We start from the raw sequence: 13,933 nt of genomic DNA, 5'->3' as shown, positions 1-13,933 counted from the left end.
GTTTGTCAGAACGTGATCCGGAGCCCGACGCCGATCAACGACGAGATGGCGCACCAGCTGTACGTTCTGCAGGTTCTCACCTTCAACCTGCTGGAGGACCGCATGATGACCAAGATGGACCCCCAGGACCAGGTTGGTGTTTGGATCAAATATCACAATGACAACTTCGGATAACAAAAAAAAAAAAAGTCTTCACTTTAAATTACAAAATTAGTTTATAGGGGGGAGGGGGCGAACTATATCAAGACTCACTGTTTCTATATATATATATATATAAACAATAAAAAAAACATCTCAATTTCACAGGGGAAAAATATTTTATGAGAATATTTATCTGTGGTGGTTGTTAAATTGCTATTAATAATAAAGTTATCATCTTCATTTTATGAGGAGAAAGCTTCTACAAATCTGGTTAAAAAGTCGTAATTAAGTAAAGTGAATTTTTTTTTTAGAAAATATTAATTTACAGGGAAAATATTTAAATTTGATGAAGATAGATGTTTTTATGTGGAAATAAATCACTACTTTTATGAAAATTTTATGAGGGGGAAAGCTTCTACAAATCTGGTAAAAAAAAAAAAAAATTAAGTAAAGTGAAAATCTTTTTTTTTTTCTGAGTGTGTACAATCCAATTAAAAAAAAAAACTTTCAAAAATAAAATGTTAATACTCCAATATATATATATATATATATATATATATATATATATATAGTTTTTTTTTTTTATAGCGCATGGACTACTCAATCTATATTGAGGAAATAAAGAGAGAAAAAATAATGTCTTACAAGATGAGGAAATGAGATTTAATTTATGAAGAAAAATCATTATTTTATAAAAATTGGCATTTTATCAGGGATTTTTTTTCTCCAGGTAAAATTGCAATTAGGGAAGCCTCCAACAAGGAAAGAAATATTAACAAGAAAACAAACAAAGGCAAAGTTTGATGAGAGTCAACATGTTTTTTTTTTTTTTATAAATTATTTTTACAAGACAAAATATAACTTGAATGTTAAATTTTTCTAGGAGTGAAGCAAATGTGATTTATTTATTTATTTAATTATTTTTCTCCCTTAGGCTCAGCGGGACATCATCTTCGAGCTGCGTCGGATCGCCTTCGACGTGGACTGCGAGCCCAACAACGGCGGCAGCATGGAGAAGCGCAAATCCATGTACACGCGCGACTACAAGAAGCTCGGATTCATTGTAAGCGGCCTCAATGAAGAAAATTTTTTATTATTATCATTTTGTCTGAGTTGCAAGCAAAAATTTGCATTTTGCGAGAGACATTAATTATGTCTTCTGAAAGTCTAGCTAGCTCAATGCTAACACATATTGCAAAACACCATAGACAAGCTAATAAAGCTAGCATCAATGGTGCGTGTTTACCATATGTGCACATATATATATATATATATATATATATATATATATATATATATATATATATATATATATAGGGGTGTCAGGAGATTAAAAATTTTCATCGTAATTAATCGCATGACTTCAGTCGTTTAACTCATGATTAATTGCGAATTTTATATGTCCTAAATTTACAATAAAATTACTATTTTCTAAGTTTTTATACTGTTGTACAAAGTGGGGAAAAAAAGTGAAATATGGCTGTGTCTTTTAGGAATTGATACAGTAATTTCATAATTAATAAATTTGAGTTAAAATTCAAAAGTTGCACTTTAAAAAAACGAGAGATATTGATTTGGTCATTTTTCTGCCACTAAATGGCATAATTGCATTTGTAAAAGGCTGGTGGCGCCTCAGTGAATTTTCCTTTCCATATTAAGAGCAATCGAATCTTTAACATGAAGTAACTTGTGAAATTCTGCACATTTTTTAAAATTGTAAAATACATGACCCCCCAATCGCCACAAATATATGCACAATTTTTAAGGTTATTACTGCTAAATTTTGACGTGGACGTGTCTGCTGCGCGTTTGTGACTGGAATTTCCCCAGTGCAGACTTCCACAAAAAATATAATAATAAAATTATTCTAATTTCTTTCCTTCTTTATTTATATTCCCCTTCTTTCCAGAACCACGTGAACCCGGCAGTGGATTTCACCCAGATTCCTCCCGGGATGTTGGCACTGGACAACATGCTGTACTTTGCCCGGCACCACCAGGACGCCTACATCAGGGTGAGTCCACAATCATATGCAAAAAATGCAAAAAATGACCCCCCCCCATTTAAAAAACAAAACAAAAAACCTGTTGATTTCCAGATTGTTCTGGAGAACAGCAGTCGGGAGGACAAGCACGAGTGTCCGTTCGGACGCAGCAGCATCGAACTCACAAAGATGCTCTGCGAGATCCTCAAAGTGGGCGAGCTGCGTAAGTCACACGCAAACCATATCCATGTACAGTAGTTTTGTTTGCATTCTGAGCCATATTGACATCGTTTCTTCTTGGCTAATAAGCTCAAGTTGGACTCTGTTGACAGCAGATGTTTCTTATTTGTGTTCTTTTTTGCTTGCTGGCACGTCTCCATCTCTGCCTGCGCTTTATTATTTATTGATATATTTCTTTATTTTTGTATCCTTTCTCCATCTGCCGGCCCGCTCCCGGCTCTCCATCTGCTTTGCGCTGGCTCGGCGCCACAACGCTCGGAGAAACTCGGAACGAATCTGCGGCGAGTCGTCATTTGGGATTCGAGTGGCGTCTCAATGATGAAACGGTCGCATGAAAACGAGTCGACGGTCGTTTGATGTGGAAACAAAACGGAAGCGTAGTGGTCGCGCTTCCTTGACTTGACGTGAAGGAGAAGCGAGTCGCCCGCCCGCCGCCGCAATTAGCTGCTAAGCTCATTAGGGGCGATTAGCGCAGATGTTCCCACGGTGCTTCGACGCCGCTTGGCAGCGTCAACGTCTAAGTTGAGGCCTTTTCGCTTCGACTTTCAAGTTAGAGGCGTGGCATAGTTATCACCCATGCATTTATCAACCTTTGCAATTTTTAATCTTGCGCGAAAATACTAAAAGTTGACTTTAAGGACTTAATTTGGATTGTGTGCTAATGCTAACAATGTGAGTGCTATTATTTTAATTGTATTTAATTTGGATATTTTAAAATTATGTTATCGAATTGGTTGTGTTTTATGTATTTTATTAATTGAATATTTTTAAATTAATTGAATTGACATTACAAATTCATTTTTCTTTTCTTTTCTTCATTTTTTTTTCTGAATATAAATTTTTATTGTTTTTGTTCATTCAGTTATTTGCTTTTGTATTTTTCTTTATTTTTTTAATTGAATTTAATTTTGATATTAAAATAATTGTATCAAATTGCGTGTTATGTATTTTAGAAATTGAATATTTTTAATTGAATTGAATTGACGTGACTAATTCAATTTATTTTTCTTACTATATTTTTTTATAAATATAAACTTTTTTTATTCATTCAGTTATTTGTGTTTCTTTTTTATTTTTTGTTTATTTTATATATATATATATATATATATATATATATATATATATATATATATATGTATATAATTTATTTTTGTAATTTTTGCATATATCCTTGTCTTGGAGCTAGAGCGCATGAGTTGACACTTTTTTTGTGTTTGCTGTAGCCTACCTACTTTACATGTACACACGCACACACACTGGACTGTAAAATGGTGCTGACATTGCTCGCCAGACGCGCACGCACCCACTTGAGTCTTGTCACAGCGGTGCATGAGGCTGGCAATTAGAGCGAGGATGACATCTTTCACTGTGCATTCATCATGTGGCTTCGCTACAAGGTGACTCTCCTTTACATGCACATAGTGGATGTTGGCAGATGTCAGAGGTGGCGCTGTGCCCGCTAAAGTCACCCCCACCCACCACCCCACCCCTCCCCTGCAGGCCTCATTTGCATGGTGTCCAGCCCACTAACGAGCTGACGTCACACATTTGCGGGCCCTCGAGCAACACACACACACAGGCACCAAAATAGACTCGGATGACAGCGGGGCCCCGCTGACCTCAGCCAAGGCACGCACGTCCCATGATGTCAGCGGGTTTTAGTCCTGCGGGTTTTTTTTTTTTTTTTAGCGTATTAGTTGCTGTTTATAGAGAAGAGCAATGCAGAAATTTTGTGCGAAAAAGGGGCTTCAGTTAAGTCAGGTGTGTCCAAAGTTTGACAGCCACACCCCCACCCTTAGCTTAATGCTAACACGTACTGCAAAATACCATAGATAGGCTGCAAAATTACATTGTTTACAATTTGATATTGTAGCAACATATGTGGACAGATCCCTGTTATACCATTACTTTATGTTTTATATTAAAGTGACATTTTTTGTTAGTAACTCATTCATTTGCAGCCATTTCCCCCTTTGCTCCCGGCTGTTTTACTGGATTTGGACTGATTTTTGCAAGGCCCACCACAATATTGTGTTCAATTGCTAGATAAACATGGAACCTCCCAAAGGAAATATTAAAGTTTCTTCTTTTTTTATTTAAAAAAAAAAACATGCTAGGAAAAAGTGTCTGGAACGGATTAATGACATTTGCATTCATTTCAATGGGCAAAGACGATTTGACATTCCGTGCTTTTTTTTTTTTTGTTATGTTACCCCCCATGTGCTTGCGTTCCCGCAGCCGGTGAGAACTGCCACGACTTCCACCCGATGTTCTTCACGCACGATCGCTCCTTCGAGGAGTTCTTCTGCATTTGCATCCAGCTGCTCAACAAGACCTGGAAGGAGATGAGGGCCACCAGCGAGGACTTCAACAAGGTCACTTTTTTTTTTTTTTTAATTATTAAATTCAACACCCGAACATCGTTTCCGTTTTTGCTCGAAAAGTCGATCATGGGCAGACCCAGAAAAAAAACAAGATATGATTTAATCCACGGCTCGTGCATATCAACAGCGGCAAGGACTCTGATGCTAACGGCGCCCGACTGCTAGGCAACCGTTACCCGTTGCCATAGCAACCCTCCTCCAATGACGCGCCGTTGCTAGACGCCGTTTGGGCCTTGCATTGTTGTCATCTTCCCTCCCGCCTCCCATCTTATCTCTGATGTAGTGACTCCTCCCCACACACGCACATCATGTGACCCTCTGGCCGTGTCGCAATTGGCGGTGGCGCGCGTCCAATCAGAGGCGCTGAAAAGCGTAGATCAACATCCGACCGAGAGAGAGAAAGAGAGAGAGAGAGAGAAGGAGGGGAAAAGGGAAGACGAAGAAGGCAGGTAACGGACGCGTTGGGGAATTTTCCTCGCGACGGGAGTACTTCGTCAAAAGGAATACGCCGGGAGAGACAAAACGACGACGACGCGCTCGCCGCCATCAGCCAGACGGCCATCTGCCGCCGCACCCCCCCTCACCTCGCACTCCCTCCTCCTCCTCATCAAAATCCTCATCCTCTTCTCGGTCCACCCAAGCTGCAGAGGATTCGGGAATCAGTCGCACGCTCGCAGCCATGGAGCTGACATGTAAGTAGGAAGTGTGCGCGTGAGGAAGCGGGGGAGGGGTCAGGATGAGAAGGGAGTGTTTGTTGTTACCTGGAAGATGGAGGATGGGCATGCCGACGACCCAAATTGCAAAATAATCCCCTGGATTATACACATCACTGTGTGGGTGTGGGTGTGGAGGGGTTTAAATCTTTGTTATGAATGGGATTAAGGCACACGCACGCTCACGTTTGTCACCTCAAGAATCGCTTGGTGTTTCGTCAATCCGCTGATGTTTTTATCCCGGGGGAATTATTGGGGGTCAACATGGGATTAAGCGCCGACTCAATACTTTTCTATTTCCCTTGCGTTGCTTTCCAATCCCATCATCCAAATTGTCATCACGGTTTTCGCTTTCATTATTCGGATTTGGGATTCTTTCCCAAATATTCCGAGATTATCACAATCCTGGATTAGCACGTTCTTGGGACGTTTGACTCAGGATTGTTCGGATCCAGTGGTTTTCAAAAAAATGAATAAATAAAAATGCTATTGGATTTGTCATTATTCCCCACAATTACAACTAGTGTTAATTTTATTTATTCATCATTTTTCAATTTAGTCTCAGTTTTAGTCCAGTTTCCATCCTGCTTCTAAATTTTAAATCCGAGTTAACCAACCTCATCCCGTTTTTGTTGATTCCGTTTTTCGTCGACTATAAATCGAGCATTTTAGTCTTTATTTTAGTCCAAGAAAACATCTTTTTATTTGTCTAGTTTTAGTCAACAAAAACTGTCAACGTTTTAGTCAAGACAGTTATTTTAACCCTGTATTTTTTTTTTTTTTGTCATCAGATAATCTTGAACATTTCAGATCTCAAATATTTTACATAAAATTTTCTTTCATCTTTTTGATTAAGAACAACTTGACACACAATTACAGTGGCTACTGTGGCTCCATGCTATATTAGCTAGTAAGCTAGCCACCATTAGTTAGCGGTCAGATTAACATTATTGTTGGGACCGTTATAGCCTTTGGATTAATATATATTAATATATTTATTTTAGCCTTTCACTGGGACTCCGCCTCCTTTCTGTCCCATGTGTTTGTGCACTTGCTAGCTGTAAATTTGAAAAGGGGGCGTGTCACATGACACGGTCACAGTGACAAATGAGCAGACGAGATTTTGCAAAAATCAAATCTCCTTTTTGTTCATGAACTAAAATGTCGATAGATTTTAGTCCAGAAGTACATTTTCGTCTCGTCTTTATTAGTCGATGAAAATGCATCATGATTTTAGTCCAGTTATTGTTTATTAATGAGGGTTTTAGTCTAGTCTAACCTAGCTTTAGTCCGGTGAAAAAATGTAATCCGAATGGAGTCGTGATAGGTGCACAAACTAGCATCCCGATTTCTGATGTTCCTCAATTTGGGATTAGTGCTTGAAACGTTTTCCCCACTTAAACGCAAGATTTGCCAAATCCTGGATTAGCAACATTAACCCGATACTTGCGCCTCCTTTCACCTGAGTCCTTCAAAAAATATGTTTTAATGAAGATCCCAAATATTCCCTCAAGGCAGGATTACTCTTCTGTAATCCCGGGAAAAGCTGTTTTAATGAACGTGTGCTTTGGCTTTTGATTCTGATCCAAAGTGTTTCCCTCTTCCTGGTTTTGTTCGAATCCAACTGTTTGATTTCTCCCAGTGATTGAAGAATATGATTGAGTCTTCCCTCAAGTGGAGCTTGTCATTTGTAAGTCCGTCCCAAGGTGAGACGATCCGAAAAGTGTCTTTGGGACATAATTGCCGGTTAGCAGCACGTTTCGGGCGCTTCCTCCGCCGTGTAGTAGTGCAATCGACTCCCACCGTTGTGATCTTTTCTTTCCCGTGACTCGTTGGGCGGGCGCCTCCTTTTGTTTCTGCAACTCTTCCTCCTTTGGGCTGTGTGGAGCCAGCCCCCCCCCCCATCTTTTGTTGCGTTCAGACGCGCTATTTTTATCAGCCTGCTTCACCTCCCACTCCCTCAGTGAGCTTCTCTTTTTTTTTTCTTTTTTTTTTCTACACGGTCAGAAGCTGAGAGGCTTGCCAATCGCCCGGGGTTCTTTTTTTTTATTTTTTTTTTATTTTTATTTTTTTTTGGGAAGCCCTTGTGTGTTCATTAAATAAGTGCAAGCGCAAGTTGGCCTGCGCTAATATTGAAGCACGCTCCACTAACCCGAGATCATCATCCATTAGCGTGACGGCGTTTGCTCTCCGTTCTGTTTGCACGCACGCATCAGCGCTCTCCGGTTGCCGTTTGTGGCGTCTCGCTGCTGATGCATGCTGGGATACGACTCGCTCGCTCTTGCCGTTCACTTCACGGACGTCGTGTTGTCTGTCTATCCAACGTGATGCGCTCGATGGAGCTCGTCCGGGATGGAGGACCAGAACTGGCAAAATTCAAAATGAATAAATGAAAATACAAACGGCTACGAAAAAATATCATTTGAAAATTATATCCAAAAAATAAATTTAAATGGAAATTATTAATTGCCATGTTTTATCGTTTTTTTTGTTTTTTAAATATCGATTTTCTGTTCATTTTTTCTCTCCTCCCACAGAAGTTAGTAAGTGATCCTAAGGTAATATGTGTTTGCCTCTCTATTAACCTTTTGGATGCCCAAAACAATTGTCAAGGTAGAACTCGAACAATGGGTCAGAATATGCAAGACAAAAACAAAAGCTTCCAAATCACCAACTGATCCAAACAGGACCGATTCTCAGTTGTAACAGGGCAGAGATATGTGACGATGTATCTCTGGGAAATAATGGCAAAATGCCCATGTGGCGATTGTTGTGTTGAAGCCACAAAATGTGTATTCCACTCATGTGTTAGACTGAACATGGATATGCATCCCCTCTTTAGATTTAGTATATTAATTCTTAACTTGACAACAAATATGTAATGTACCCTTATTAAAAAAATAAAAATAAAAAGACACTCACTTGAAGTAAAATTGTACATTAAACAAAAAAAAACCTTATGTAACCCAACCATCTTCCTTATATTTTCAAAGCCTTTTTTTTCTTGTTCTTTTTTCCCCCCCCACTTTGTTACCGTTCACAGTCATCAGTTTGACTCCTTCAAGAGGGCTTTGTAATCCTCGACGGCGAGCGATGTTCCACCTCCCATCTGTGTCCATCCGTCGCCTTTGAGCTCGTCCACTTTGACGTCACTTGCCATCTCCTTCAGCATCTGTGCCGCTTCAGTCAGCGTTGAGAACGTCTTCTCTCCCGAATCAAGCAGGGTAGGGGCGTTTTTGCCCGGATGCCTTTCATCTTCAGCTGTTTAATGACAAAACCAACCTGGGCTCTTTTCCTTTGCAGACCAGGGGAGTAGTCGTGATCAAAGTAGATGGGTTTGTTTTGAAACAGCGTTTGTTTCTGTCGACACGCCAGGCGGAGCACAGCTTCCTTTGTGGTGAAGTCAAGGAATCTCACAATTGTGGACCGAGGATGAGCCTTGTGGTCGGGGGATTTCGGCACGGGTGCTCTGTGTGCTCTCTCGATGATCAATTCGGCTCCTACTTGTTGCTGTAGAGTCCCGTGAATCAAGTTCTTAACAAAAAAGGACCATATCCCGGCTTTCACTGCCCTCCGGTACTTGGTAAATCCTCAGATTGTGACGTCTGAGCCTGTTTTGAAGGTTTTTACATCTTGCCGTGAGATCCCAGTCACGTCGCAACAGGTACCCGAGAGCTCTCTCGTGTCTCATCCCCTCAGCCTTCCTTCATGCTTCGTCATTTGGTCTTTTAAGTCCTCCGTCGACTTTTCCATCTTCTCCAACGACACTTTCGCTTGGTTATGCCCATCCTAGTTTTCACGTCTTATTTTTTTCAGCTCACCTAGTATGTCTGAGAGCTCCAGCCTCTCTGGCGAGCGACTCTTAGCTTTAGCCTTAGCTGGGCTAGCGGACCTTCTTCTCTCCGTTTCGGCTCACGTAGTTTCACGTCTGTTCGAGCTTTTGCTTTGTTTACTGTTATAACTCAACTCGAACGTCCTAATTGGGTCTAAATACCGAGTGTAAATTAAGTTGTCAAGGTCAATTGTAACTTTTCGACGGGAGCTTCCCTTTTAGCGTGTTGTCTCAGTCATTACGTCACCGGAAGTCTATATTTATTTTTTTGGATATACTTTTCAAAATTATTTTTTTTATATTTGTTTACATTTTCACTTTTAGTCATTTATTTATTTGGTTAACATTGGCAGTTTTGTTCCTCCATTCATCCGGGATGGGCGCCATCGCACCTTGTGACATCATGTCATTTCTTCACATGCCAGGAAATGATGAGAGAGAAAAAAAATAAATCATCTCCATCTGAAAAGTCAAGTTGTCCCTCGTCACTTTTGATTTAAGAAGATTATCCGCGCTACCACCCGTGTCGTCTCGGCGCTTTCTCCCACTTAAGTGGCGATTAGCGGCGGCGGGGAGGCGGGTCTTTGTCGGCCCGATGACGAGGATCACCTTTTGATTTCCCGTGGCTGACTCCGCCCTTCCCTGCGACACAGGTGATGCAGGTGGTGCGGGAGCAGATCATGCGCGCGCTGACGCTGAAGCCTAACTCGCTGGACCAGTTCAAGAGCCGCCTGCAGAACCTGAGCTACGCCGAGATCCTCAAGATCCGACAGTCGGAGAGGATGAACCAGGAGGACTTCCAGTCCCGCCCCATCCTGTGAGTCAGCCAATCGACGCCATCGTTTGCAATAATGTTGGAGTGGCTTTTCTTTTTTCATGATTTTTGTTCAAAACGCCCCGCCCCCTTTTTTGTCATTTGCATAATGGACACATGCAGATAGAGCACTCGCGTACATGATCCACAAATACAACCTCTACTGGTGTGCGATATTTTGGTATCGATCTGATAAATTTCGAAAAGTCTGGTTTAATTAAGGTAGCAGTATCATTGAATTGCTTCATCACAATCAATTTTCAACATTTAAGTGTTATTCCTTTTTAAACAAAGGACAAATTTAGGACAAAATTTGTTGATAGACTTTAAATACTGTACTTTTGTAGACTTGATATACTTTATCAATACTTTTTTCCACATTACATCATCACATTTTTTTTTGTGTGCACAAAGTGATGATAGGACAAATTTAGACAAATTATTTATCATATACTTTTCAGAAACTACAAGTACAAAAAAAAAAATCACTAAAAATTTGTTGCACTTCTTTTGTGGATATTTTTGAAAATGACTTAGTATCGATAATAGCGATATTTGGATCGATCCACCCTTCTCAATCATCCTCAGTCTTCTGGTGAACCAAGACACCGATTTCTTGAGTTTGACGGGATGCTAACGTGCTAACGTGCAGGGAGCTGCGGGAGAAGATCCAGCCGGAGATTATGGAGCTGATCAAACAGCAGCGGCTCAACCGACTGTGCGAGGGAACGTGCTTCAGGAAGATCAGCAGTCGCCGGAGACAAGGTGACCTCGCTGGCGCTAGCTACTAGCGGCTAGCGTTAGCTAGGGATGTAACAATACAATTACGCGATACCGCCATATTAAATTGCCCACAATATATCGTTGTTGTCAGTCACTCGCCGCCATTTTCCCCTTCACTCCTGTTTGACTGATTTCGCAAGGCCTACAGAATATTGTTGTATTTCTATAAAAATGGTGTGTGTGTGTATATTTTATTTATATTTTTATATTTTCCATTGCTGTATTGTACAAAAGCACAATATTGTCTTTTTAGTTGTTTTTTTTTGTTTTTTGTTTTTTTTTTGTTTTTTTTTGCAATATTGTGACGTTTTTTGTATCGCCATCCTCACCACAGTATTGTGATAATTATCGTATCGCGGCCTTCATATCGTATCGTGATGTTTGGATATCGTTACACCCCTAGCATTAGCTTGACGAAGCTGGCGGTGGTTCTTGCTAGCCACTCATTTCAGAAGCTACAAAATAAAAAGAAAGCTTTATGAGAAGCTGCTAGCAGCTAACAAGCGCATGCTAGCAACCTGCTAACTCCTTAGCCTAGCATGAAACATAAGTCCATCCATTTCAAGTCACTAGTTTGCTTTGAATGTCTCATGACTTTTCTTTTTTTTTTTTGTCCTGCTTGTAGACAAGTTCTGGTACTGCCGGCTGTCCCCCAACCACAAGGTCCTTCACTACGGGGACCTTGAGGAGAGTCCCCAAGGGGAGGTACCGCACGACTCCCTGCAGGACAAACGTGAGTGCCGCCATTTTGTCACGTGAGCCCCGTTGACGATATGTATGTTGAGCGTCGCGCGTTTTGTGTGCAGTGCCCGTGGCGGACATCAAGGCCGTTGTGACGGGGAAAGACTGTCCGCACATGAAGGAGAAGGGCGCGCTCAAGCAGAACAAGGTGCGCTAATGCTAACAGTGCTATCGTTGACGAGCATACTAATAATTCTCCCCCCTTACAGGAGGTGCTGGAGTTAGCCTTCTCCATCCTCTACGAGTCAGACGAGTACTTAAACTTTATCGCTCCGGACAAGCATGAGGTGAGACGAGCGCAGTGTCGGCTAACGTTTGAGCTAATGGTTGTATGGATGAGATGCTAATGTTAGATGCTAACGTTAGAAGTCATAAGATGCTACAGGAAGCTAACAGTGGCTACGCGACAGGAAGTTAAAAGTAGCTACCCACACCAAGCATTAGCCACTGAGCTAGCTGCAACAAAAAGTCACTGGCAGCTCATATGAGCAGCTGGAAGCTAAGAAAAAAACAAGCTAAATAGCAGCAGCTAGCAGCTAATGGAAATTAGAGGATGCCCATTATGTATAGTGGCTAATGGCAGCTAGGGATGTAGCGATAACCAAACATCACGATACGATATGATCACGATAAGTGGGGAGAAAATGTGGGGAGAAAAAAAGCTCACAATATCATATATATATATATATATATATATATATATATATATATATATATATATATATATATATTTCTAAATGAGGAAAAAAAAGCCACAGGCAGCTAACAGTGACTACTGCTAACAAGAGCTAGCTACTTTTTCCAAGTTACAAGAAGCTAAAGCTAGCTAATTGTGACTTGATGCTATATGTAGGAGTAGCTAGTTGTATTAGCATGTATTTTCCTCTTTTTTTTCTTTTTTTTCCCCCCAGTTCACATTAAGTGTGTCAAGTTGGTCATTACTGGTATTTTTTCAAGCTATTTTTATTTATTTATTTATTTTCCCCCGGTATATGCCATCGCAGTACTGCGTGTGGACGGACGGTCTGAACGCGCTCCTGGGCAAGGAGATGAGCAGCGACTACACCAAATCCGACATGGACACGCTGCTCTCCATGGAGATGAAGCTCCGCCTGCTGGACCTGGAGAACATTCAGATCCCCGAAGCCCCGCCCCCCATTCCCAAAGAGCCCAGCAACTATGACTTTGTTTACGATTGTAACTAGCTTAGTTTAGCTTTAGTTTAGCCCTGCTGTACTCACTGGACCTTTTTTTTTTTTTTTTTTTTTTTTCCCCTTCCTTAAAACTGGACAATTTCAAGAACTGTGATAGTTTTTTTTTTTTTTTTGGTCTTCCTTGTTGCTATGGAGACCAGAAGAAACCAGGAAGTGTTCCCTTAAAATCAAGACACTTTTTTTTTTTTTTTTAAGTATGATTTGTCCTCAGGGCTTCTGTGCAGGGAGGGACGGCCATGTTAGTTGTAGTCCACTTGTTTATTTCCTGTCACATGACACGAGTTTCGCCATATTCGTGGCAGCTAAATGTTCCCCCCCCCCACCACCACCACCACACCACAAGAAGTACTTAAAAAACAAACAAAAAAAAACTCACTTGTCTGCTCAAGACTGTTACAACTTTTTCTTTTGTCACAAAATCCCTGAATGACTGCTGTACACCACATTCCTAAGCAATATTTACTTTATCATTTAGTGGTTATTTTTTTAATTGTGAAGCTGTTCTAAATTTTTTTTTTTGTGTGTTTTTTTTTTGAGTGGAAAAGGGAAGCTATTGTGTTGGCAAAAAAATGAAAGTTAATGTATTTTTAATTTAAAAACAGATCATGGTTGTGATTTCCTAGTATGATTTTTATATATATATGTATATGTATAAAATACAGTATTTACAAGCCCCGACACACACGTCCTCCTATTTAAACCCATCATGTTTTGTCTGTAGAATTTTTTTTCCAAAGCTCCACAAAACTGCTGTTTACATTAAAGGTTGAAAGATGTACTGTTTTATTTTTGTAAATTCACAAACAAACAATCGTTCACACCTGGGGACAATTTCAAGTGTTCGATTTTTAACCTGCTGCCATGCATGTCGTTGGAATGTGGGAGGAGAGCCGGAGTACCCGGAGAAAAGCCACGCAGGGACGGCGGCGGACATTCTGATGAAGTGGACGAGAGGTAAAAACTTTGCATGCGGTGCAGACGATCGCGGGTTCGATCCCCCACAAAAATCTTAATAATTACGCGCACTGAATCAAGCATATTTCTAAGCATGCGTGTTAATTGTATTTTTACCCACAGGTGAAAATCT

The 13,933-nt window shown here is 40.6% G+C and overlaps 1 protein-coding gene across 3 annotated transcripts in view; it reads left to right on the top strand.

The window, feature by feature from the left end:
• Positions 1-13,622, top strand: part of elmo1 (engulfment and cell motility 1 (ced-12 homolog, C. elegans)) — a 48,609-nt gene extending 34,987 nt beyond the window's left edge. For 2 of the 3 annotated variants that reach the window (XM_077506887.1, XM_077506886.1), the window contains 11 exons: positions 10-132; positions 1,076-1,204; positions 2,051-2,155; positions 2,240-2,348; positions 4,604-4,740; positions 9,948-10,111; positions 10,761-10,873; positions 11,517-11,624; positions 11,698-11,780; positions 11,842-11,919; positions 12,637-13,622. In XM_077506887.1, the coding sequence (XP_077363013.1) occupies positions 10-132; positions 1,076-1,204; positions 2,051-2,155; positions 2,240-2,348; positions 4,604-4,740; positions 9,948-10,111; positions 10,761-10,873; positions 11,517-11,624; positions 11,698-11,780; positions 11,842-11,919; positions 12,637-12,837 (1,350 nt within the window). In that variant the 3' untranslated portion in view covers positions 12,838-13,622. Of the gene's footprint in view, positions 1-9; positions 133-1,075; positions 1,205-2,050; positions 2,156-2,239; positions 2,349-4,603; positions 4,741-5,072; positions 5,442-9,947; positions 10,112-10,760; positions 10,874-11,516; positions 11,625-11,697; positions 11,781-11,841; positions 11,920-12,636 lie in introns of those variants that run through there. The other variant, XM_077506888.1, reaches the window with a different exon arrangement.
• The last annotated feature ends 311 nt before the right edge of the window (positions 13,623-13,933 follow it).

This window comes from Festucalex cinctus, chromosome 19, assembly GCF_051991245.1.
Source record: "Festucalex cinctus isolate MCC-2025b chromosome 19, RoL_Fcin_1.0, whole genome shotgun sequence".
Lineage (NCBI taxonomy): Eukaryota > Metazoa > Chordata > Actinopteri > Syngnathiformes > Syngnathidae > Festucalex > Festucalex cinctus.
This window is presented reverse-complemented; position numbering and strand designations above follow the sequence as displayed.